The 26599-nt window shown below is 37.5% G+C and overlaps 1 protein-coding gene and 3 long non-coding RNA genes across 5 annotated transcripts; 2 read left to right on the top strand and 2 right to left on the bottom strand.

The window, feature by feature from the left end:
• Window positions 1–371: 371 nt before the first annotated feature.
• LOC122999995 lies at window positions 372–10871 on the bottom strand. Its single transcript, XR_006407867.1, has 3 exons — window positions 10342–10871; window positions 6540–6542; window positions 372–383 (listed from the first exon to the last, which is right to left on the bottom strand). It is a non-coding gene; the product is annotated as an uncharacterized LOC122999995 (long non-coding RNA).
• On the top strand, window positions 7620–9636 carry LOC122999994. The gene is made up of 4 exons (XR_006407866.1): window positions 7620–7739; window positions 7845–7877; window positions 8313–8377; window positions 8678–9636. It is a non-coding gene; the product is annotated as an uncharacterized LOC122999994 (long non-coding RNA).
• A 7315-nt stretch (window positions 10872–18186) lies between the features above and the next one.
• Window positions 18187–24122, bottom strand: LOC122999967. Of its 2 annotated transcripts, none has more exons than XM_044377367.1 (4): window positions 23889–24122; window positions 20937–21565; window positions 19864–20818; window positions 18187–18742 (listed from the first exon to the last, which is right to left on the bottom strand). In XM_044377367.1, the coding sequence occupies exons 1-4, from the start codon at window positions 23904–23906 to the stop codon at window positions 18605–18607; spliced, it is 1740 nt and encodes a 579-aa protein (XP_044233302.1). In that variant the 5' UTR covers window positions 23907–24122; the 3' UTR covers window positions 18187–18604. The 2 variants fall into 2 exon arrangements, with proteins under 2 accessions (XP_044233302.1, XP_044233301.1); XM_044377366.1 differs by having other exon boundaries at window positions 20937–21568; window positions 23889–24121.
• LOC122999968 lies at window positions 21104–23817 on the top strand. Its single transcript, XR_006407862.1, has 3 exons — window positions 21104–21190; window positions 21451–21593; window positions 21777–23817. It is a non-coding gene; the product is annotated as an uncharacterized LOC122999968 (long non-coding RNA).
• Window positions 24123–26599: the final 2477 nt, after the last annotated feature.

Genomic DNA, 26599 nt, shown 5'->3' with positions numbered 1-26599 from the left:
GTCTCATGCAACTATGTCCAGTTTTTGCTTTTCTGCTATGTGACTAATCTATGTAGCCACGCCCCCCTACCCACCTCCACCTAAGAAGGAAGTCACCTTATATTTACATCATCTGAACTGCATCTTTTAAAAAGACCATCATCACATACTCAAAACTTGCCAAGTATAAAAAAGCTGAAAAAAGGCACTACATTTAGCACAAACAAACTAACAAGAGTTAGTTCATGACATGGAAGGATGTTGTCAACAAGTCTCAACCCTCTGTAATTTAGTGGGCTACAAGGTATAAAGTAGCATCCAATGGAAAAACAGTACTTAATGTAAAGTACAAGTACCTTAATATTGTACTCACCTACTGCCACAGAGTTTTGCATAAGCACCAGCTGTCGGCTGGATAGCCAGACATTAAAACATTGCCAGCCTCTACTTTCTTGCTGTTTTTGTATTTGTTTTGTTTTTTCATAGCAAGTTGCTTTTCGCCCTGTTGATGTAAGGTGCCTTGCATCCAACTGAGTGGATCCTACGTCATGAAAGCGAAATCTAAACTGTCTCTCACTGCTTGTTTGTGTGTAAGTGCTTGTCAGTCAGATGAAGAGTAGGCAGGACAGGTAATGAGGCCATGAATTTGTGGGGTTTGCCAACTTAAGTCCAAGTGGTTTTCTGCTTCTTTCTGGTAAACAAAAAAAAAAAACATAGGGCTTTTTGTTATTGTGAGTTGCTTTTCAGGCTGATTTATTGATGTGGAGTGTTGTTTTAACGATAAGTCACTGAAAGGTACAATATGTAACTTTCCTGCATTGTAATGTCTCAAAGAAACTAGACCTATGTTATATGTTTTGTTTTGTTGTGTTCTTACATTATCCCTAATGTTTCCAACAATGTGAAAACTTCTTTATTCGGTGTTCTTACCAGTTTTAATCAGCTGGGTCTGTTTGTTTAGGAGAGGAGGAGACTTCTGCAGATAATTCTGCTCACGCTAAAAACATCCTGAACAATGAACACTGAAAGAATCCTAACCTAAAAATAGACCAGCTTCTGTTTTTTTTTAACAATGAGGACAACAACTTCCATGATCCTACAGTACTTCACAACATCATCAGACTCCGTATTGTGTTATTGTTTTGACTGAGGGATCCCTCACAGCAGAAAATTACATATTGCGCATTGAGGCCTTGCTAAAGCCCATGTATTTTATTTTACCTGACAGATCACAAGGAGGGAGGACTCCAAGAAAATTGAAAAGAACAGGACAGCTGCTTTTTTGAAAATGTATTTTTATATTTATACAGTAGGCCATCTTGATGTGAAATGTAACTGCAAGTTAACAAAATGTAAATGCAAAACAAGTTTGATTTAAACAAATTTTAAGGAATGTATAAATGAGCCTTTACCATTTGCCTTACTAGTCCTATTAAAAGTAATAGAGCCCTTTCATCTAGAGAAAGCTAGATGCTTTAACTAACTTTATTATAACTGCACCTTTTTTTTTCTTTTGTATGTTTGTGTGTGTGTGGACAGTCTCTAATTATAATCAAAAGACAGAAACTAAAGACTAACTAGCCCATCCAAGGGGCACCCTGGTAGCCTACTGATAAAGACACATATCATATAACCAGGGCTTAAAAATAACTTCTTTTTTATCACCAGCCAATATGGTTACTAGATTCTAAAGTTACCAGTCAATCAGAATTTCCACCCGCCAAAATGTTTTTCTTGAGAGCCACTCAATCAGTTTAATTGTAGCCTGGTTATAAATGATGGGACCGGACACGCAGCAAAATTCTTTTAGTGGATATTTTATTCCCCAACTGCACTCAATAAAGAACACAAAATATAACATTAACGATTACAGTAGACAGACTCTAACTCAATATCTCCTACAGAAAACTCAATCTAATGAACTCTAGACATTGTGCATCTGTTTCTTGATAAAGAAAATAGAAATACATTTGTTCAACCACACAACTTGTATAGTTACCTTTCAGTAAAGTACATTAGTTCACTGGGAAATATACATGAACTCAGTTGCACTCCAGTGTGCAACCCGCACGCTAAGACACACAAACACACATCTGGAACACAACATGGCACTCTATCTCCCCGCTAAATTAGGCAGATTAATTATACTCTCCTCTCCTGATGCTGGTAACCATTTTTGTATTAGAACAATGTTTATAGGGATATTTTTCCTCCACATAGGCAAAAAGACACACTTCAGCAGGCATTAGTTTCCTGGCACTGCTGCTTCCTTGTACCTAACGTCCCACAGAGCTCTGTACTCTTGCAAGATCTACCCTTAAGCTGGTCTTAAAGTGACAGCATTGCCTCAACAAAAAGAAACAGCATATAGCCAAAAACACTCTCCACCAATTTTCACCTGGCTACATAAACACAAGTATTAGTAAAAATAAAAAATATAGCAGAATATATGTCTTTGACAGCCTCCAACCACAGAATGGTTTGTCATGCAATCCTGACAGTACATTATGTTATTTGTATGGCTCAAATACAAACCAATCACAACCCGATCACCATTTGGCACTGAATGTCAAATGTCGTCTTCTCCCCTCTTTCATTTTTATCATCAGCCTTATCAAAGTCATTAGCCTTGGCTAGTGATGAGGCCAGTAACTTTACAATATTACCCACCACAGTTTATTTTTACCAACATTTGGTGTGTGGGCAGGTGTTCATTTCAAGCTGTACATATAACCACAACATCCACAAATCTCTAAAGCTGTGAAATAAAAACAAAAATACTATAAAAAAGTCCATCTATGATCCAGGATAACAGCAACTCTTATAACACATCTAGGTATAAGGGGAGTTCTTTGAGAAGTGTAATTATGGCCTTGAAATCAGATAGTACAGAAATATGATATATACTGTACAAAAGGACCTTTGTACTTTCAGATAAGAGATTGTATCAAGAAAAAAAAAAACTTCTTTGCTCACCAACCTCAATGTTACTAGTATAGAACAGAGACAACAGAGATGCTGCAGAACAGTTTTACAATATTATTATACTACAGAACTCAGTTATGTGTCTCCTCTAATGCACATCTCTCGTGCATGTCATAGGAAGTTTAATTTCTCAACATTCTGTGTAAGTAAAATATATCACTATATTACAAGGCCGGACTCTATGAAGAATGTAGGATCTGGTGCTGTTGGGGCTTAACCTTTACTACAATAGGGCTGACAAGTCAGGATATCTCAACCACTGCTGTACAGATTTTGACCTTCTTTTTTAAAATCTGTCTTATGTGAATTTGCAAAGTACAATATTAAGTAACCCTTTAAATCATCGTGGTCTGTACAATTCAGAAAAATAATAGGACTGTTTTCATGTCACCCAGATCACACAGCTCACACAATCTATTTTCCTCCTGAATAATTTTAATCTGCCAGCCTCAGTAGCCAGAAGAACGCCAGCTCTGAACTGAGCAACAAAGACCTTCTAGATAAGTGAAAATAGAAAAAGTTAAAAGAAAATTCTTTGTTTTATAGGATTGTCTTACAATTTCATTATATTTGAGTTTTATTATTTTATTATTCCTAAAGACATACTGCTCAGTACTGTACCATCTATGAACCCTAAACGCTGCATAGCTGTAAGTTATGACATTTAAAAGCAGATATGTCTAAGTTCCAAATATTTTAAGATATTTATATTAATAATCCTTTTTTTTATTTTAAAAGGATGTGGAAAGAAACAACAGCAGGTGCTTAACATTTGAAAAGGAGCTAGCTGTTCTGTAAATCATCAGGCAGTGAAGAGAAGATGCAACATTAAATCAGTGGGCATCTATTGCCACCTGCTGATGAGATGGTGAAACATCTCGTGCAAAGCCTCTTCCCTCTGTGAACACTGTATTCACAGTCTGACCCTCAGAGATAATGGACAGTAAATGTACTCTTAGCTGAAAATAAATGTGTGCAGTCAGGCATCATCAATCAGAGCTGAGAGGAAGGCATGAGTGGAACACGTTTCTATTTTCCAAAGTAAAACAGAAGTCAGAAGAAAGCTCAAATTTTTAGAAATTAGATCTACTTGTGTCTTTAATGTGTGCAAATAGACTCCTGATACATTATGGACTATAGATGTGGTGTAGATGGAGCACTGACGCTGCTGCTCTGCTAATGTGCTGATCTCCCTACAGCCATACATTGTTGGCACTAGAAGAGAAACAGGGATGTTGAAGCACTGTAAAAAGGAGTTTATGCAAAAAATGTGCCTGGTTCAACTTCTTCATCGTGCTCCTGTGTGTATGCCTCTCTATCAGCTTCATTAGCAGTGCTCCTGGGACCTCCATCAGCTGCTGCACCTGTAGCCTGGTGGCTCCCTGGAGGAACTCTTGGGTCATTATGAGTGTGTGGCCCTGGCCTGCTTGCTTGATCTCCAGTGTCCATGAAGACAAAACATCCCACTGCTGGCACCACATGCAGTACCACCACCTTATGTAAAGGGCTGTAGCTGTTGTGTGGTACTGTAAGGATACTGATGAAAAAGCAGCATATCAGCAGGAGTAACTGGAACCTACCATCTGCAGTCCCTTCCAGGAAGCAGGTTTAGTGAGCTTGTTAACCCTGAGTTGAAGGAAACTGAATTTTCTGTTCCAGAAGCCCCAAATCACTTGAACTGTGGATCAGTTACTTACTCTGTGAACCTAACCTGCTCACCGGCAGATTTTCTTTAACAAACCCTGAGTTTCTGCCTGTCTCCATCCTCCTGCCGAGCCTGAAGCAGCTGTCAGACACGCTGGGATTTATATGAGATTTTAGGCCCTGTGGACTGTGTGCTAACATTATTACTTTTATATGTGGCTGATCAGTGATTTCTGCCCTTCTAAATATTAGACATGATCTCTCATCTCAGAATACATTCTATGCATGTGTACGTACGGTATGTAAGATTTTAAAACTGGACTAAATGTAGTTGAGAAGCATGTTCTTTGGAATATATGACATGTACAGCAGCCTATTTACATCTACAACAGGTTAAAATATATTCATTGAATGATGTTGAGATAAGATTAATTTGTAAATTATACGTCTAAAAAAAAACCTTTTACTCACAGATTTAATGACTGATTGATTAATGACTGATTCCACCATCTTTATCAGGATCCAGGTCTGATTATGATAATTATGGTAATTATGAAGGATTGCACTATGCTGAATCAAATGTAATAGTGTAAATTGACTCTATTTCCACTTGGGGTCTTCCACTGCTGCCGCTGAGCTTTTTAAAGACATACACACTGTAAAGAATTGTCTCTAGAATTTACAGTAAATACCTGGCAAAAAAGTTGACAGTAAAGTATTGTAAAATTGCTGTTAATTACAGTAAAAACAATTTTAGTATATTACAGGATAGCTTTTACAGGCTTTTGTTGTATATAAATTACAGCAATAACATTTTTATAAAACCAGTCAGAGCTGCAACAAAACAAAACTTTTATTAAAACTCAATACAGTTTTACAATAAATAGCTGTCAGAACCTGAAATGACTTTTTTTCTGAACAACTCCTCAAATCAGAGCCTGAGATAGAGATCTACTCAGAATAAACTCACATTAACAGGAAAGATGATGTTAACTTGAATATATATATCTGTCAGACAGTGGAATTCAAGTTAGTCAGAGTTGCAACAAAGTCAAGCATTACTAAAACTAATCATATACTAGGCTTAGAGGCCCAATCTGATATCAGGACATGAGGTAGAAATCTATTACGCAGGAAGAAGGTGACATTAACTAGAAAAATGTCATTACTTTGAACAGATGAACATGTATATTTGAAACTAATGGAATATTTAAGCTACATCTCAATGCTTAAATTATACTGATCATATATTGTCATGTTGATTAACAAAATGTCACATTAAACAACAATACGACAATGACTTCTTACCCTTTGTAAAGCTGCAATTAAAATCACATAAAACAATAACCAGCTGACTTTAAAGTGATAGTTCAGATTCTTACTCATATAGTGGTATTTGGATGTGTAATACATCCACCCAGTTTGGTCCATTTGGTCTGTTCTCACGACAGGGAAGGAGTTAATAGACCAGACTTGGTGGATGTATTACACTTGCATGGACCATCAAATACCACTATAGGGGTAAGAATCCAAACTACCACTTTAACGCTGGATGTGTTTGTAATTTATAGCAAGTTGGGGCAGGCACAGATTTAACCGTTAAATTGCATTTTCATTCCACATTTTTTGACAGTTCAGTCCAAAAAACCCTCAACTAAATCAGCCTTTAATGATTCCAATAATTGTAGCTCTGTGTAAAAGATGACATTTTTTCAGTGTATTCCTAAATCTGGAATAGATATAAGCAACAGATGTAAATAAAAGATTTTTAAATAACGATTTCCGTTCAGATAGTGGGGAACAGAAGAGTCCTCATCTTTTGCATATGACTTGCACTAAAAGCCATTCAAAGTCCATTAATCAACTGAGGAGGAGATGTGAAGATTGACTGAGTTGTTCTTCTCATGCATCTTCCCACTTTTTTTGCTGACCAGCTTTGCCATCTTGGTGGTCTTTAAAGTAATGATGGACTGTTGTTTTTCTTTACTTAGTTGAGCAGTTCTGGCCATAATATGGATTACTACAGTAGTGGAATTACGTTATTTGCTGTATACCAAGACTACCTCAGCACAACACAACTGACTGACTTGAGAAGGCAAGAAATTTCACCAATTAACTTTTGACAAGGCACAACTGTTAATTAAAAACAAACAAACAAACAAAATAACACATTCTAGATGATGACCTCATAAAGCTGGTTGAAATATTGCTAATAATGTGCAAACTGTCATCAAGGCAAACAGTGGCTACTTTGAGTAAACTAAAATATGAAAGATATTTTGGTTTGTTTAAAGCTTTTTTGCTTACTGCATGATTCCACGTGTTATTTTATAGATGTGATGTCTTCAGTATTTTTCTAAAATGTAGAAAATAGTAAAAATAAAGAAAAACCCTTCATTGAGTGGGTGTGTCCAAACTTTTGACTGGTATTGTATGGGCATTGTCTTGCAGACCAAGCGGCAACCTCCGGGGCTGAAAAATGAAGCCAGTGCGGGAGTGCTAAGAACCTGCATTCTTTCTAATGGCCAGCAGGGGGCAACTCCACTGGCTGCAAAAAGAAGTCTGACTGTATGGAAGTCTATGAGAAAATGACCCTACTTCTCTCTTGATTTATTACCTCAGTAAACTGTTTCCTAATGAGTTTATGGTCTCAATCGCTAGTTTCAAGTCTTCTTCAATACAGCATGATTTTCATTTTGTAAATTATGGCCCCATTTAATTTAAATTTGGCGATAAGGCAGCGTATGCTTTAGGGCATGGCTACATTGTGATTGACAAGTCGTTACCACGGCGATGACATTGCCTATGTAACATACCCATTGCATATAGGCGTAGCTGCTGCTATTTCACAGTGTGTTTTCAGTTCACTGAAGTTAATTGTAACATTGTGGTTGCCTAAAAACAGTCTTATTCAGCGTTTGGTTGTAATAAAAGACCCATCAATGAGTCAGTTTTTCCGGTGAGTACATTTTTTTTTTAATGGTTTTAGGCCTGTTTTTCGCTAGCGAAAATTAGCATTAGCATCAGTATTATCACTGTTAACCATAGATTGTAGATGCACCGTGCTAACCACGCTAGCAGGCCTCTCAGATTTAAAGGCGCTCTTTGAGCCACAGGCCATACCAGATGTGGTAAGTTTGTGTATAGATATACTTTCAGCATATTTATCAACATTACATTTCATAATGAACTGAAATTCCCCCAATTCCAACTAATGTCACTGATCTTTTTAAAAGGTTATTGATGGACTGGTGGCTCTGAACTGTAAGGTATGAAGTTACCTTAATGGTCGTGGTCAAAATTATTTATTTTGTTTTTATGGTATTGAAAATCTTTCTTTCTGTCTCCTCTAAGGACTACCCCAATGTATATACAATGTGTAGCCAGTCTCTGACAAAGATTATGTCTGGGTATTTTTATTATTCCGAACATATCAACATACCACCCAGGAATTGAACAGAACAAATGCTAGCAGTCATAAGCAATTGATTCGCCCATCAGACTTATTGATGCTAGTTGAAGTACACGGAATATGATCCATATTGAATGGATATAGAATGAATCCTGCACTCTGACTACTGTATCAATCATATGAATTATTACAGTGTTTCCTAAGATCATTTTAACAGCTATGTCCACCCAATGTGCCTTAAACTAATATTTTCTCTGTTTTGGTCCCATGAACTTTCTTGTCATTGGAGAAGAACCTATTCAGAAACTTCACAGTGATTGATGCTATCCTAGAAAATGAAAACACTGGACCCTTTTTGTGAGTAGTCTTTCCTATGCAAAATTGTGTGAAAACCTTATTTTGTATTATCCACCACAGCACTTGTAATTGTTTCTGAAGTCAGCCATATCCATACCTAAATCTGACCTCTGCACTTGACCAAATGTAAAGTACTTATCTTTATACTTACCTGCTATTTTAATAAGATGATTTGTCCAAAAAGTCATCATTAAATTTGTCTTAAAAATGTCCAAAAAAGCATCAAGTTTAATTATCTGATAGCTGTAGACACCCTGCATGATAATTAATTATGCACTACTAACCATTCTTTTCTTGTAGTTCTGTGACATATGAAAAAGGCAGCTCACTTCCATGGAATCATTGGGAGAGACTGAAGAAAGGAAGAAAGAAATCTTGAACTGGAAGTGGTGAATTCACAGTTAATAAAATTGAAGAAGGGGTTAGAAATGTTCACGATATTTGTTATGGGTTGATCAATGTATATGGTGCTTTTAACATTTTTCCAGACTGTTCAACTGTTCATTGCAAACCTTTATATATGTTAAGAAGCCTGTTGCCAAGTTAGTGAGAGCTTTTTAAATGTAAAGAGAAGCTTTTAAGACCTCTTCTTTTAGCAGGGACTAGAGCAAAAATACAGTTTCAGTGAACATATGGCCTGTAGAAGTTATACCATTAATTGGTCATTGAACAGGACAGTATTTTGACAGGTTTGAAAAACTGTTTACCTCTATGGCCATATCACAACTATATGATGTTTCATCTGTATAACAAAATTAAGTTACTGCTCATGGTTTTTACATTTAATTATGTGAACAGAGTCCATTTAAATATACTGGGCTTGAACTGTAAATATTAGGAGAAAATCGTATTAGTAATGTCAAAATTTTTCTATATTACACAAAAAATGAAGCAACCTGACACGGACATGGTGTGATGTACACCATGTCAGTAGGATGGACACCCTTGTGCACATCCATGTGCTACTGATTAGTTACGTCCTTCTTCTTTGTTGTTGTCATTAAGGTTTCCATGTAATTTTAAAGATAATTTTTTGATCTTCAGATGCCAACGTAGATTTTGATTCCCACTAATGGGAAAATATTATGCTAATAGATTCAGCAATTATAGATTCAACAAATAATGTCATAAATGTCAGTTTATGTTTCAGTTTGCTCAGGCTCTGCTTGAAGGGAACAGTTCTGTTGCGGACTACAATCAGGATATCCCTACTCTGCGGTCACAGCTCTGCTACAAGCAGTTTTCTGCCTTAGGTGCTTGCTTGTGTGAGAACACATGACTACAAGATTAGAACAAATCTCTGTATTTTAAAAATCATTACGTACATCTTAACACACTATCCAAATAACCTTTTATTATTTTCAATTTACATTATACCACAGAGAGATTGCTGACTCAATTTTTAAAAAAATGTCCTGCCCCTGTCACATTTAGCTTGAACCATTCGAAATGCATGAGGGTCAGAATGGCCCATTAGTGCCTGTGTGTTTTTTTTTTCCAAATATGAAGCTCAGTTGTCACTTGAATTACTGATTTTCATTTCAGGTTGAGGTGACAGGAATTAGAACACTGTCAAATGGCGACATAGTCATCTTAGATACCAAAGATGTACAGCGGATCATTCCTGCTGACAGAAGGCATTCCCTGAAACACTCCCCACACTCCCAATACATGTAAGCATTTGCTATATAGAGGGAAGAGTCCACGAGATTTTAAAACTTGAAGATTATGTTGCAATATATGTAATTCCACTTCATTACCTTTATTAACATTGTACCAGTACAGCAAAATATAAAAGTACATAAACAAAGAACAAAACATTTTGAACAGAGGTAAAAGTAAAGTTAAAACTAGGCAGTACTTCATCCACCACTGGTTAAGTAACAAGGTGTGTTTACTTTCTCTCAACAGAGGCCAAAAGGCACATCTGGCGGTGTAGTAATTGTGGGAGTGACAGAGATGACCACAAGCACCAGCAGCAGCAAGACAATCCATGAAGTTCTCCTGGAAAGTGGAGTAATATTAGAAATTGATGAGGTGGCATGGCAGCTATTTGATGGGGACTTAAATAAAAGTTCAAAGGAAGACAATCACCCACATTCAACAAGTCAGTAGGGAGATATGATTTGTTTGCCTTTGTTTTCTGAAAATGTAATATTTATTCAAATTTGCTTTTGTTTTATGAGTGTTTTATTACTGTTACTTCTTTCTTTTCTTTGAGCGCATATTTTTTCATCTTTCCTGCCCATCCTTCACCATACTATTTATTGTGTTTATTATGCTGATTATATTTATTATCTTGGCTTCTTATTGTGTTATTGTGTACTGTTGTGTTAAAATTTTATGGCACAAAAAACAATCTCTATGGAACAAAGGAGACAAATATATTTCATTGTATTTATTATGCTGGTTATATTTATTATCTGTATTGTGTTTTATGTAGTGTAATTGTTCTGTAGTCTATGAGTCTGTTAGACACAGGCATTAAGTTAATCATTAAACCTACTGTCTTATCATACATACATGTACTATATTAATTATTTAGTTTTCCACGTAATATATTATCACGTTTTTTTTGTTTGAAATGAATTTAAGGCAGCAGCAAACCTGTTTTTTATATGTCAGGCTATAAGTTGCTAGATAGAAAGCAGTATTTGGGTGGAGGAAGACAAGGAGGAGGAGGAGGAGGAGGAAGAGACAAGAGGAGACGGAGGAAGAAGAGGGTATGAGTAGGAAGAGAAGGATGCAAAGGAGGAGGAGAAGAGGAAGAGGAGTGGGGGTGATGAGGACAACATGTTTGTCTGTCTGGAATAAACCTTTAAACCTATAAGTAGTTAGACAGAAAGTAGTATTTGGGTGGAGGAAGACAAGGAGGAGGAAGAGGAGAGTATGAGGAGCAAGAGAAATAGTGTGAAATTAACATGTATAAACATGAAATTTCATAAATATATAAAGAGACAATGAAAAATAATATGCTTGACCACCAAAAATAGCTACCTGATGTTGTGTGTGGGTATAATGAAGAGAAACAATACAAGTTAATGACTGGATATGTAGTCATCAAGATCTTAAAAGAACTCCAGCAGAGAAAAGAAAGAGATAAACAGAAATTCATAAATCACAGGTTAGCAGGTGTGGAGACAGAAATGGGGCAGCACCTGATTCTGCTGGTAGACAAACAGACAGCCAGGGAGAAAAAAACAAAACACATTGCTTTCAGAAACACTGCCAGACTGACTACAAGAGCTGTGAAACAACAGCAGCTCTATTGATCATTAAAAACGAAAAGCTCTGTTGCATTCTACTAGAGTTTTCCGTAAGCACCAGCTGACATTAAATCACCCCCCCTCACCCTTTCTTTTTTTTAAATCATCATGTCTATTTGTTTGAAAGAGGACGACACCTCAGCAGATAATTTGACTCCCGGTAAAAACCTCCTGAACACTGAAGGAATCCTAAGCTAACAATAAAATGGCAGATGTGGTTGCTCTGAGACAGAATCATTCACATACAAAATTTGTGCTGTTTAAATAAGTTGCCTATAGAAATCAATTAGTCTGCCTACAGTGTTCATTTTGGGTCTCTTCATATATGACAACATATGGAAAAACATTTTTCCTTGTGAATCTTGTGAACAATGAAGGAATCCTAACATAAACACAAGCCGAGCACCTAAACAAGCTGAGCTAACGTTAGCGGCGGCTAGGCTCACAGCCCCTCCTCACTTCCTGTGTCTACTGACGAACGTCGGAGAAACACTTATTTTTAAAATGAAACTGCTTTATTACCTGTTTTAATTAGCGGGTGTGTTTGTTTTGGAGGAGAGACCTCTGCAGATAATTCGGCTCCCGATAAAAACCTCCTGAATACTGAAGGAATCCTAGGCTATAAATAAAATGGCAAAGGTGGTTGTTGTCACTACCTGGTCCGTACCTGCTGCCTGATCCTTTCTGTACATGTGCGCACATGAGTGAGCGGGTCCGCATCCTGGACAGTTAGGTACGGCAACACAACTTGGACAAACCACACCCAGAACTGCAGTAACACCAGCAGTTAGTTAAGTTTAGTTAAAACTATAAGTACATTTGCTATTGATTATTTCAGACAGCGGTGGGTGGTTGCCTGTTGTAGCGTAGCATTTTTTTCCCAATTCAAAGGGGCTTTATTGGCATGAAAGTTTCAAGAACAATGGAAAACACAATTTGTCTAAATATTTATTTGGACAGGACACAATAACAGTAATCTGAACATCAACACACAACATTAATATTGATAGATATTATTTATATTATACATTATATCCTATGCATGTATTTGTGTGTGTGTGTGTGTGTGTAGTGATCAAGGGTATGAGCATATGAGTTATTGCATAAAAATGGTTCATGTTCAAATTCTTTAGCAAAACTGTACTCAGTCAGTAATGTACTTCAATGTATATCTTTGACATTGATTTGATTTTAAAACACTGGGACTTTTTACTTAGATCCTATGGTTTTATATTGTTTATTTTAGTAAAACTGTTTTGGTTCATGTTCAAGATGTAATTTCTTTGGCCCTGAAAATTATAAAAGTGTTACAAAAGCATTCGGTCTGAAACAATGCTAAACCTAGAACTACAGACTGTGATGTTGCACTGACAACAACAGTCATTTCTGGGTAGACAACTGGTGGTTGATTTGAATTGTGGAGATATGTGAACTTGGCAAACTTGTCTTTTTCTGTTGTCATTTTCAGCCGTAACTGTAACGTTTGAAGATATATAGTTAAACACGGTGGTCCGACCTATCTGACGTTTCTGCTGGCTTTATTTTATGTACTGTGTTGCTTTGCTAGTGTCTTTGGTTTGTTTTGTTTTGTGGGGGGGGGGGAACAAAACAGACCCTTTGCCGAGTGGACTGAACTCTGAGACTGTGGGATGAGTTACACACGCACACACTCACACACACACAAAACCCAAATCCTTTCACTCTTCATCGTTACCTGGCACACCCATACACAGCAAAACGTAGCCATTTTCCCTTCAGTTGACAGTATACCTCAACTTCCATGCCAACATCCTCCATCAGCTGTGCTGGTGCTACGGCGCAACTAGCTTAAAAATGTCTGTGAAGTTTGTGGACAAAGTGGCTAAACCTGTCCATGGAAAAATTATTTTTTTTTGTAACAACGAGATTGAGCTAGCAAAGCAGTTTTGTGTTTATATGTGAAGTATTTATTCAGTTTGGGAAATGCCACGATCTCCAGAAAGCATCAGCTGAAGTTGGCTGGCTGAGTCAGCAGGGACTAGAAATCATCTCTGTTGCTAGGTCGTTATCAAGGGTCAACCTACTTTCTGGAGTAGTTAACTAGGTTTTATTACATAGGATTCTACTGATGTGAGTGATTTTTTCCAGGTATTAGTCATACCCCGTGTATTTCCATGGAAATGGAGATAACACAAGCAAAAAGTTTTTTATGTTTAGAGCGAACTGCCTCACAATATAAATAAATTTTGTTTATATCTTTTATTTTGTTGGTAAATGTTGTATAATCGCAATATTACACTCGAGGGTGTAATATGGCTTATGGCTTACAGCCGTAAACTTACGGCTTACGGAGCTCGGCGCAAGCGCCTTGTTCTTGCCCACATCACTGTCGTGCCAACAATGATGGTAAAGCACACTCTCATGTGTAATATTGCTTAATTAAACCAATCCTAACCATAGACTGCATGAAAATGTGGACGTAGTCACCGTGACGTCACCCATAGGTTTCTGAGAAGTGGTTTTGAAGCTCAAAGTAGGCGGCTCTGGCCGTCGCCATCTTATCGAATAATTTGAAGCAAATCAATTGACCTTAATTTAGATTTTCAGCTAACTTTAGTTACTAGTTGTTTATTTGGGTTTGTCACTTGATTATACTTTGAATAAGATAATGTTAATAAGTTAAGTCAGATGTTAGCCATTTAACGGTAGTGTTCTCTCTTACCATGAATGTTTTATTGATACCAAACAAGAAATTCGAGTTGGATTCGCAGTGTGCATAACGGCTGACATTAAAGATTATAGCCTAGCACCCACACTGCTATTGCAAACAGCGCACCTATTTATGATTTTGACACTGATAAAAGTCTGAAGGGGACTGAAATTTATGTGTTACGTTAACGTTACTGTTATCAACAGCGCCATGTGAGATTATCATCTAGAACATGATAGAGAAATGTATAAATTGTGAAAGAAAGGCAGTGTTATAATATAATACTTAATGCAATATCACAGATATATAATGTTGTATCACAATATTGTTATAACAGTAATCCTGCCCAGCTGTAAAAACAGAAATCACAACAAAAAATTCACTTAAACAATTAAAAAAAAAACTGGATTCACAGCCATTATTTGTTGAACTCAATTATCTATAACATAACCTACAAAACTAATTACTGTAATTACTTACACTACTACTAACTGAAATATCTATGATATAAAATGAAATGAACCATGGACGTTAACTTGCTTGAAACTGAAGTAAATGACAGTATAAGAAAAACACTAACTCTTTTTTTATGCTTTTTATTAAATATGTTTTTTGATGTTTTTTTTTTTTCTTAATATGCACTTAATTGTTTCTGAACTTGAAGATACAATACAATTTAACATGATACATGGTTAACAATATCACCTTAGGCCCTGTTTATGCAGACTCTAAGAGATATTGAACCCCATGCAAACTATGACATTAAGTAGCAATATCTGTGTGGTTTACGGTAGGCTCCATAAGTAAAGGCTCTATGTGCAGCTTAGTATGTTATATTTGCATGTATTGTTTAGTGTAGCATCTCAGTGTCCTATGATTTCCTGGTCAGTTGGGCCCCGTTCACTCAGGCTCCAACTGAAAATCATCCTGGTAATCGGTTGGGTTGTCTATATACAAGTGCTTCTTCAGTATACACTTAGGCCCCGTTTATGCAGGCTCTAAGTTAATATTCAACAATTGATCATATCTCAGATAGGTATATCAGACATTGGAGTTTGTTTGAGACAACACAAGGAGACAGTAACCTGTGCCCTTTTTCACCTGGTGCCTTACGAGGAGGTGCTTGTATGCTCCTCAGAACTGCCTTACATTGGGGTTGTTGAAGTATTTGAAGTACTCTTGAGAAATAGTGTAGTACTTGGACAGCTTAAAGTACAAAATATGTGAAAGTAAAATATTAATGTATGTAAACTTATCTTAAGCAGAACTTTAAATACAATGTGTACAATTTAAGATTTAAAGTAGTATATATAATGTATATTTTCCTAATATTAGATTAGATGTGTTTAAGCTTGTCTGCCCTTTATTGCCATGTGCATTGAATTTCCACCAGTGTGTTTTTAATTTCAATTTCAGCTGTAAACAAATATTCATAATTCATAATAATGAATCTGAACAGTGATGAGTGTAAGAGTCTCTGATGCTGGATTTTCCTGTTGAGGAGGCTCGTTTACATCACATTCAGATAAAACGCGTCACACTCTGCAGTGTAGTGACTATATGTGTCCACTAGAGGACAGCATAACATAGGACAGAGGACACCATGGGTTCTTCTCATTTCTCTATTTTCTGCCTCCTCCTCTTCTCTCTCCTCCGTCCTCCTGCCCGTGACCCGCAAATCGATCTCAGCGCATCATGTTTAATAATGTCTCAATTCCTAAAATGCATCTGGAGGAGAGAGGAGTGAGGAGAGAGGAGGCTCGCCAGAGGAGCTATGATTTAAGAAGCACAGGTGTATCCTTTGTGGCACCCGTGACGTATGAGGGAGGCATGACACACAGCTGGAATATACAAGCCATTTGTAGTGCTTCACACAATACAATATATAAAGGATATATATGTGTATATATATATATATATATATATATATATATATATATATATATATATATATATATATGACATCTGTACATTCTTGTCATATTATGCCACGTTGTGATTTGAATTAAAAGTAAATATATAAGTTGTCATGAACACTGTTATGCTCATCTGACAGAGATCATAACGTACAGCAGCAGGCTGTAACAAAACAATGGACAGATTGCATGTTAGATGTAATTGACATGACACGGCTCCAAAGCAAGGATGTCTCATTTTGTTACATGCCTGTTGCCTCGACTCCTCTCTCCTCATGTCTCTTCCTTGCCTCCCCCGCTCACATCTCATGTGGGAGGGACTAAGACGCAGAGAGAGGAGGTGAGGAAAGGAATCGAGGATGTACAAACTGAGAAATGAGAAGACTGGCATGGGTGCTTTTCAATATGCTAATTCTATAGATACACAGGTGTATCCTATGCGGAAGCGTTTTAACGGAAGGCAACACCCCTTTGATCCAAAGTGTGTATTGATTGGTCTACTATTGTTCTTCATGTGCCAAAATGTTTCAGTGCGTCTCAGCTCCTTCAGGAAAATACATATATAGCTGCACAGCTGCGTGTCTCCCATAAAATCATCCTGAGCCTGAAAAGCATGTCGGACGTTTCTGTTCTTTTATGTCAGTTCTGTTCTTTCGGATTTAACGGATTTAAATTGTCTTTTTGTGTCTTATTCTGTGAGAGCCAGACGTTGCTATGGATCTATAATCAAATGATAAACATAACAGCAGTTATCAGGTGTTTTCCTTCCAGCTATCAATATGTTGAAAGTATTAAGTAACAGTGTGAAGTGTTCATTAATTGTACATGAATTTTAAATGCAAACTTTAGAGTTTAAACTGTTACTTAGTAATTTCTACTGCTGACTTATTCATATTCGACATTTAGGATGAAGTGCGTCATGACAACTTGTCGTCTCCTCAAAATGACGCTGGAGTGAGCGAGGACGTCCCGTTTGATAAATGAAATCCCTCTGTTCTCGCATCTCTCTCTCTCATCCTTGATGGGAAGAGTTAAGGTGTGAGGAAGAGACGCAAGTGAGGGAAGCGAGGAGACACGTTAGCGTAATGAAAAGCACCCTTTCAGTCCAAAACAGGAGACTCTCTCAAGATTTCATTCTTGTACTCAAACCAGTTACATCAACTCTGCTCTTGGAAAAGTGTATTTGTGTGTATTTTTTCGCTTTAAACTAAAAACAAACGGAGCTGTTATTATGCTGTTTGAATTGTGAGAACTGAATGTGGAAATATATAGAGAGCTGAATTTTCAGTGAGGATCATATACAGTTTCAGAGCAACTGAATTCACTTTCATTATATTATATTCAGTTTCAAGTTTACTGGAATTCATTTCCGAACTAATATATTCGATTTCAATTTACGCTATTCAGATTCAGTTTTCAATGCAATTATTCAAATTAAACAATACAAATTCAAATTATATGATTCAAATTCAGTTTTTAACGCAATTATTCAAGTTTAGCAATTCAAATTCAAATACATTCAAATTCAGTTTCTAGTAACATATTTCTGCCCATACATGTGGCTTACAGTTGCACCGTGTATCTGCATATACAACACGTGCATATACTTCGTGTGCTGACAAAGGAAAAACTATCATAAAGTGTCTCAGTGAGGCGATGGAGCCCCTCAAGCCACCATGACAGCTTCACTGCTCCTTGGCTCAGGTGCTTCTAGGGGGATGAACACCATTCTTCCTCAAAACATTCCCTCCTTTGATGATCTGAAGGTGGTGGAGAAGGCTGTCTCACATGCCAAATCTCTCATAGATGTTCAGTTGAGTTGAGATTTAAAAGGCCATAGCACGTGATTCACATAAACACTCATCAATCTTGTTTCGTCCGAGACATGTTCCAGTTCTTCACTCATTTACCAGACAAACAAAACACTGAAAAAAACAATACAATCTATATTATATTTAGGTAGTTAATTAAGAGTAAAGAGAGGAGAGGAGAGGAAAGTGAAGGGGGGGAGTAGAGGGAAAGTTGGGGGGTAGAAACTGGGAAATAGAGTAGAGTTGGGGTATGGAAGTAGGGTGAAAAGGGAGAGAAAGGGAAGAGGGAAAGGAAGGGGTAGGAAGAGAGGAGATAGAGTGGGGTTAAGAGTTGAAGTAGGGTGAAAAGGGGGAGAAAGAGAATGGGGGAGTAGAGGGAAAGCAAGGGGGTAGAAAGAGGGGAGGAAGAGTAGGGTTGGGTGATGAAATAGGGTGAAAAGGGGAGAAAGGGAAGAGGGGGAGTAGAGGGAGAGTAGGAATGTAGAGAGAGGGTATAGAGTTGGGTTTGGGGTTGGTACAGTTTGGAGGAGTAAAGGGAGAAGGATTCATTCTAGAACATAATTACGGCAACAGCAGCTCAGGCGGCAGCAGAACATCTGGATTCTCTTCAGCAGAGAAGGCTTTTTGGTCCGAACGGTGTCATCCTGAGCTGAAGCTGCCATTTTCTCTTTCTTGTTCTTGCCCTTTTTGGAAATTTAAAGAAAAAAAAAAAACAAAACGGTGAGTTCAGGGTTTCAAAATGAGCCTGTACAGTTCATGAAAAAGAAAACTAGAGATGTCTAGATGTTAAAGTCAAGTGGATTTGTTTGGTCATGAAATCGTTTCTCAATTCCATCACCTCACAAGCTCTGGTTCACAAAGTGCTCAGACCCTTAAAGGGGATACATTCTGTACACTTCCAGATGTATATTTTTATTCTGGGGCTCTGCTGGAATATCTTTGCATGATTTACAGGTTTAAAAAAAATCCTTATTTTTAGCTCCTGTCTCTTTAAGTCTCCTCTCCCAATAAGCCCACTATGTTTTGATTGGTTTGCTCCAGGTAGCTTCCCCTCGGCAGGCATCCGGATGCTTGGGAAGCTACGTAACCAAACTGTAGTAATCAGATTTCACTTATGTGTCTCATAATTTACTCAAAATGGAAACTTCTCAAATACATCCGTACAAGTTGGAGCCTGATTCAAAATATGAGAGTGGACAACGTGAACAATCTTAGCAACAGAAACTACTGAACGGACAACCGTTTAAGGGCATTTGTGAACAATCTGATGTCATCATGAGGAGGAAGGTTGAAGTCCTGGCTTTTGAATTGCAGGGAGCATTTTTACATATGTTCACATTTTGGAAGTATGACCATGTTTAACATCCAACATCTTAATAATATAAAAAGAATAAAAAAACACAAAAAGCATGATATAGCCCCTTTAACTAATATAAGGAGTACATGGTGAAAATCCTCTATAGCAAGTCAAATTTGGAATAAAAGTTATCTGTTTTATCAGTAAAATCTACTTCAGTGCCCAAAATTATTAAATCAAACTTTTTGACCTGATTCTTATAGTTATATGAGGAGAGAAAGGGAAGAAGGAAACTTCATCAAGACCAAACAAGAGGTCCAGTTGCCTTTGACTTACATTGAGAATTATAACACATAGCTCACCATGAAGCCTTCTTAGAGGCTTTGCTGGTCTATCCAACATAACTGAACTGTGAACTCTAAAACCTTATTGTGTTTTATCTGTTCTTATCTGTTTGGTTTCAATCTAGCCTACTCAATTTCAATTTAAATATGAACGCATCCATACCTTGCTGGGGATTTGGCAGATTCTGTTGCTCTTCTCAGCACTGGAGTCACTGTACTGAGTTTCAGCCACAGGTGGACTCTCTTGGTAATCTGGGACAGTGGCCTTATCCTTGAGCTTATCAGCTGGTGGAAAGTAGCCAGTGGAGTATGGAGATGGGGCGTTTCTGCTCTCCTCTGACATGGTGTCCTCATTGTCATCAGAACAGCTGGTGGATGTTGCTTGAGGAGTCAAAGGGCGAATATCCCCAGATAATTCGACATCCTGCTCCACATGTTCCTTTGAAGCCTTCCTGCTTTTACCCTTCCACCATCTCATTAAGCAGCTCCACCACAGCAAATTCCTCTTGGGGTCTTTGCTGTTACTTGCAGCCTCAAATCTGTCATTGTAAATCTGAGGATCTGAATCTCTTTGATTACTTGCAATATCTTGAAATGTGAGCCAGAATTTCATTGTTGTGACAACTCCCATCAGCATCTCCTTGCATTTTCTGCAACTTGAAAAGAGGCAGCAGGGGACGGTACTAACACTTGAGTATCCTCCGTCCAATGAGGCTTGTATGCTCTTTGACAAAATATAGTTGAGCTCATCAGTGACCGTTTTCACAAGAACTGTAGTGAGTTGGGGTGGTATCTCAATTGTCCTGTCTGAACTAATCACATCACAAAAAGCCTTGCCAAAGGAACTTTTCACACTTTTCTGGATGTCGTCGTCAGTGATGTCAAAGCTCTCCCTGAGAAGCTTTGAGGGCAAGTTCTGGCCAACCTGCTCTGTACTGCATTTCTGGGAACAAGTGGGACTTGTCATGGTGCCATACTGGGGAGCAAATTGATTGATGGCCTGTGATAGAGTGTTTGTGATGGCCTCTACGGCAAGCCATAACACCTCCATACCCATGTCAATAATCTGCTCCTTCACATCCATGTTGTAAACACCTCTCTTTATTTCCTCCAGCTGTCTGAAAAAGAAAAAAGAAAACAAGGCGACATGGTAAGACAAAAATCAAATTTTACAATAATGTCACATATGTACTCAAGTGTTAACAGGAGTTTCAGTGAGAGAATTAGATAACTTACTTTTCAGTGAGGCTGTTAAAGAATTCTTTAATGATGTTGTAAAAGGTGTTTTTCAGGCCAATGAGCTGTACTGTTACCCCACTGCCCTCCTGGGAAGGTTGCGGATGTTTGCCTTGGCCTGAGGGTCCTGGGGTGGAGTCCCTGTCCATGACCAGGTCTTCCTCTGTGATTGGTGGTAATGACCTGATGGTGGATGGTTTCCATGAAACATCCTTGTCGTCAACATCCACCAGTACCAGAGGGACAGGGCTCAGGTAAGCTTTCACAGCAGTCTTCATGTCCTCACTGGAGTGCACGGAGGTGGGAGTGGATGCCACTTGAGGAGGCGAAGAGCTCGGTGTACTCCAACTGCCTGATGCAGCAGCCTCTTCCTCATGCTGTTCTAGAATAGGCTGAACTTTGTTCTTTCTGAAGAAGTACGCAAACATCCTCTTTCTTTTGAGAACACTGGTACCTCTGCCTGTCTGTCTCTCATTTTTTGAGTCTGACTCACTGAATCTTTGTATCCGGTCAGCCTCTGCAGTGTCACTGATGTTCTCACTGCGGGATGTCTCTGAGACCACCATGTTCGCGATCTGGTCTGCCTCATTCTCCATATCTTGATCCAGAGGGCTTTGTTTGACTGTATTCTGCTGGAGAAAAACACAAGGGAAAATTGTAAGACACAATTACTACTACTGTTGAACTTGTGATAAAATACATAATCTAGTTTTAAGTATGACTATAAATGGCTGGGGGACTTCACATTAGTAATTTGGTGGATTGTTAAAGCAGTAACAATTCATCTCTACTTTCTTGTACTTTTCACAACTCGTTTGATCTTTGTTTTTAACTTTTTAGGCAGTAGCAATAGATTTTCAGTCATCAGTCATTCATCTGTACACAGCTGCCAACACCAGATGACTTGTGCTTCACTCAAGCATCAGGTGAGTAACAACAACCGCAAAACATTGCCACTGTCTTCTCATATTCTCCAGCAAACCATACTAACTGATTTCCCTATATGAATGTGCTTTTAACTGGCATATGTGTATCTTTAAATTGCATTCATTACTATTATTACTATCAATGACCACTAATTCGGTTATGGTGGAAAGCAAAATGGCCACCACAAAGTGTTTTTGTAATGGCTCCATTTCTGAAAATGTTCAGGGCCCCAAATTATACAAGTGTGCCAAGTTTCATGCTTTTATGAAAAAGTGAACATAATTTTCACATATCACCTGGACTATTGCTGGTAATAACAAACAGTTGTTAAAGAAAGAAAAGTCTCTTTGGTGTTCGGTGCAACAACTCCCATCACTTGCATGCAGAGGACACTTCGACATGCAGACTGGAGGAGCTTGGAATCAAACCGCCAATGGACAACCCGCTCTACCTCCTGAGCCACAGCCACCCAAAACTATTTCATACCCTCCAGTGGTGGAGAAATATACAGAACTTTTACTTTAGTAAAAGTAGCAATACCACACAACAAAAGTAAAATTCCTGCATTTGAAATGTAATTTTAATTAAAAGATAGGTTCATAATTTTTCAAGTTCGTCTTTAAACTATGAGCCCCTATGAAGATTAAAAGTTCCTTCCTTTTTCCTTTAATCATTTGCAAAACCATGACTTTATTCTTGTTATATTTTGTTTTTATGGGGAGAAAAATCTAATTCATCTTGTGATATTCTGATTTTTCTTTTAAAATTACAATTTGAGAGTTAAACTTGTCTTGTGCAATTCTTCTAGTCTGGTCTGTATTAAAACAACAATCATGAGCCTAAATGAACAGTGAAACATGTTTTTCTTGTTGTAATCATTCCTCCTGTTCAAGATTCCTTCATAAAGCACTTAAATGTAAGTAATGAAGGACAAAATCCAGCCATCATTCTGTGTGAAGACATATTCAAAAGTTTATATGAAGCTAATATGTGCAGCAGACTAAATTAGTCAAATTAAGTGGCTATCTTCAAAAAACCCAATCACCAGAGTAAAACGTTGGCATTGTACATTTCTGCAAACCACAGATATGCTGAATCTCTACATTTCAATGTTTTAAGCTTTTTGTGTGTCATTTAACACACTAAATGGCCATTATCATTTGAATAATCATGTTTTATGTTGTGAAAACACTGTAGTTCAGGTCTGGTTTAATTTCAGGCAGGTCTGGTAACCGCTTGGTTAGGGTTAGGAAAAGAGAAAAATGGCTGCAAATGTCCCAACATCTTGCTAAAAATATCCGTTGAAACAGGAAGTGAGCAGTGGTCTCGAACAGTGGTCTCTGCTGCTTTGATGCTTTTGCAACTTTGTGCTATGCAATTAGCCAAGTGCCCAACCCACGTCCTCCTAACATGGAAGCCAGCTTATATAGATGTCATCTGAACTATGTCACTTTCCCTATGATACGTATTGTAGAAATGTTGATATGCTACGTATTAAATGTATTGAAATGTAGAGATTCAATGTGTCTGTGGTTTGCAGAAACATACAATGCCAACATTTATTCTGGTGACTGAGCTGCTTTAAGTTTTTAAGTTTTTTTTTTGATGTAAAATTCCCTCTTCTGTTGTTTTAAGACAGACTTGAAAAACTTGGAACCTATCCTTAAAAGTACAAAAGTATTAAAAGTACTCATTATGCAGAACGGCCTGGTCAGTGTATATCATTGGATCCTAACTAATCTGTTTTAGATGGTCGATGTGGAGCTAAGTTTTACTGCTTTATATACTGTTGGGTGGTTTAATCAATACCTGTGCATCATATTTGATAAACTGATTGTATGTTTTGTGTATAAAATCTTGATCTGAAAGAAACAAGTAACCTTAGCTTTCCAATAAACACAGTGACAGAAACAGCACAATAATATAATTTGAAATGTAGTGGAGTAGAAGTGTGACGTAGCATGAAATGGAAATACTCAAGTAATGTACTGCTCAACCACTTTAGTTAAAGGATTGATTGAGTACCTTGCTGTGTTGAGACATTTTCTCTTCTATTTTCTTTGCCCTTCCTTGTTCTTTCAAGTTCTTCTCTTTCTTGTTTCGGTCTTGGCGTGATGACTTATGTTCTTGTGGTTAAAATGTACTCAGTTCAGAATCCAGGACTGAAATGAGGTGATCTGTGGAGATTCTCTGCTTGCAAACTGGGTCAAGGGACAGTGTGTGACATCACAAGAACATCACAGAACATCAGGAGTTCTATTCTGTTCTATTCTACACATACATTCTACATTTTCTGTCCTTGTATTTGTATTTATTGGGACAATGTACAGTTTTAAACATAATTGTTTACATTTGATTTACTGCACCAGAGTTAGCTTTAAAGCTAATTCTCATCTGCAGTCCCTCACAATTAAAACATATAACAGCACAATAACAAACAGTACAAAGCAAAAAACACACAGGACACATTATACAAAATACAAAGCTGCACACAATAGCACATCACATACACCCACAATGTCAACTAAAAATGAATAATGTAAGCATGTCAAATTAAAAGCAAGATTATTTGAGATTATATGAGAAGACCATGAGATGAAATTTAGAGTCAGTGGTTAGAGTTCCTTGTGAGGACGGTCATTGACATAATGCATTCTTTAGCCCCTAACCATATATAACCTTAAAGGACGAGTTCATAATTTTTATCAAGTTTGGAGCCCAAATGAAAAGAGAAACATGTTTTTCTTACTGTAATCATTCCTCCTGTTCATACTGACCATTAGAAGATCCCTTCATAATGCACTTACAATGTAAGTGATGGGGGACAAAATCCACAGTCCTCCTTCTGTGCAAAAATGTATTTAAAAGTTTATCTGAAGCTAATATGAAGCTTCAGCATCCAAATGAGTCAAATCAAGTAGATATCTTTCAACATTACAGTCTTGTTAGTGCCAAAGTCCCTCTTTTTGTTACTATACTTCCACCGCAGCTCAACAGGGAAACACTGTCCGAGGAAACACAAAGAGGGAATTTGATGCTAAAAAGACTGTAAATGTGTCAGATATCCACTTGATATGACTAACTCATATAAGCTTGTATGAACAGGAGGAATGATTACAGTGAGAAAAAACTGTGAATGTGCACCTGACTGTTGTTTTAACACAGACTTAAAATTGTGGTTTCAAACTAAAATTGGTTATACAATGATAGACAGACAAGCACACACACACACCAAAATATAATAATAATAAAAACTTAAAATAATTAGTCCTTTTCATGCATAGCAAGAAACTGAGTGAAGATCCACATGGAAGTCAAAATTAATTTAAAGATTAATAAATGTTGTTTAATTGACAGCAGTGTTGGCTGTCTGAGGTCCTGGGCTCATCCTGGGCTGTGATTTGACAATTATCACTTTTTTAAAATATTTTTTTAATTTGAATGTTGACAGGAGAGATAGAAGGGACAGATGGCGAGAGCACAGGGGGGTTATGGGGTGTTGATTTGCAGCAGTGGTAGCAAGCTGAAATCAAACCTGAGACATTTGCAATACCACAGTATCAGTGGTGGCTGGTGACTCAAAAAATTGGCGAGGACAGGAGGAAAACCAACATGGAATCTTACAACAAACCACATCAAACTATATCATTGTCCCCCACCCGATGAAATCGGAGGGGTGGGGGGCAATGATTGGGCACATGATTTACACGTGTTTCCTATGTATTTTCTTAGTATACAGAAATATATAAAGTAGCACAAAGCTTATAATGTAATACAGGTTCAGATCAGTGCTGAATACTAGAAAGGCTGAACACTAAAAACATTCACAGATCTAAAAGTGTAGGTTCACATCAGAAAGTATTAATGCATGTATCAAATACATGACTTACACACTGTGTGTGGTGCATATCTATATGCACCACATACAAATATATAGTCTACAAAGCTGACATGTTAACACTTGTTATTCTAGTTACTTTAAGCTTATTACTCAATAATGAACTGATGAAACACAACAAGCAGCCAGACCTCCTACACACTCATTCACTAATCACACAACATCAACAGGTGACTGAACAACCACTCAATTAAAAACTGGATCAATTCTAAATGAATGAGTGAGTCCAGACAGCTCACTGTAACTTCAACAAGCGAACTACCTACAGAACATTATATGATCTCTGCTGCATTCTTGTTAAGGAGATAAATTCACACAACAGCCACACAGAGACATTTAACCATCAGAGATGAAATTAGCGACCAAAGAGACAGAGAGAGAGAAGCCGTATCTGACTCATGTTATCTGACGTCTTCTTCTTTCTATCATGGAGATGAAGTATTCATGTTATAACATCCATTTGTGACTGTTGGTCATCTTGTTTGTTAGTTAACAGAACTTTATGGCTGCTGGTTAACCAGTCTGATATCATTAGCAACAATGACAAACAAGCTAACTCTCCTGAGGGCTATTGCACAAAAGCAGAATTCAGAAATCCAGGATAATTGAAAAAGTGTAAGTAAATATCTAATTGTTTCACAGCTGTTACTTTCTTGAGCACAAATAAACACATCCGGCAGCGGAGCACAGCAACACCTGATTTGGTCTGAATACAGCCTTAATCCACCCTTGTTTTTTCCCTCCCCGGCCTGTATTTGGGGCTGGCCTTTATTTATTCGTGTTGACTACACCCCCTTGGCCATTATTGAAGACCCAATTTTTAATTGAATACCAGCCA

The sequence above is a fragment of the Thunnus albacares genome, chromosome 16, assembly GCF_914725855.1.
Source record: "Thunnus albacares chromosome 16, fThuAlb1.1, whole genome shotgun sequence".
NCBI lineage: Eukaryota > Metazoa > Chordata > Actinopteri > Scombriformes > Scombridae > Thunnus > Thunnus albacares.
This window is presented reverse-complemented; position numbering and strand designations above follow the sequence as displayed.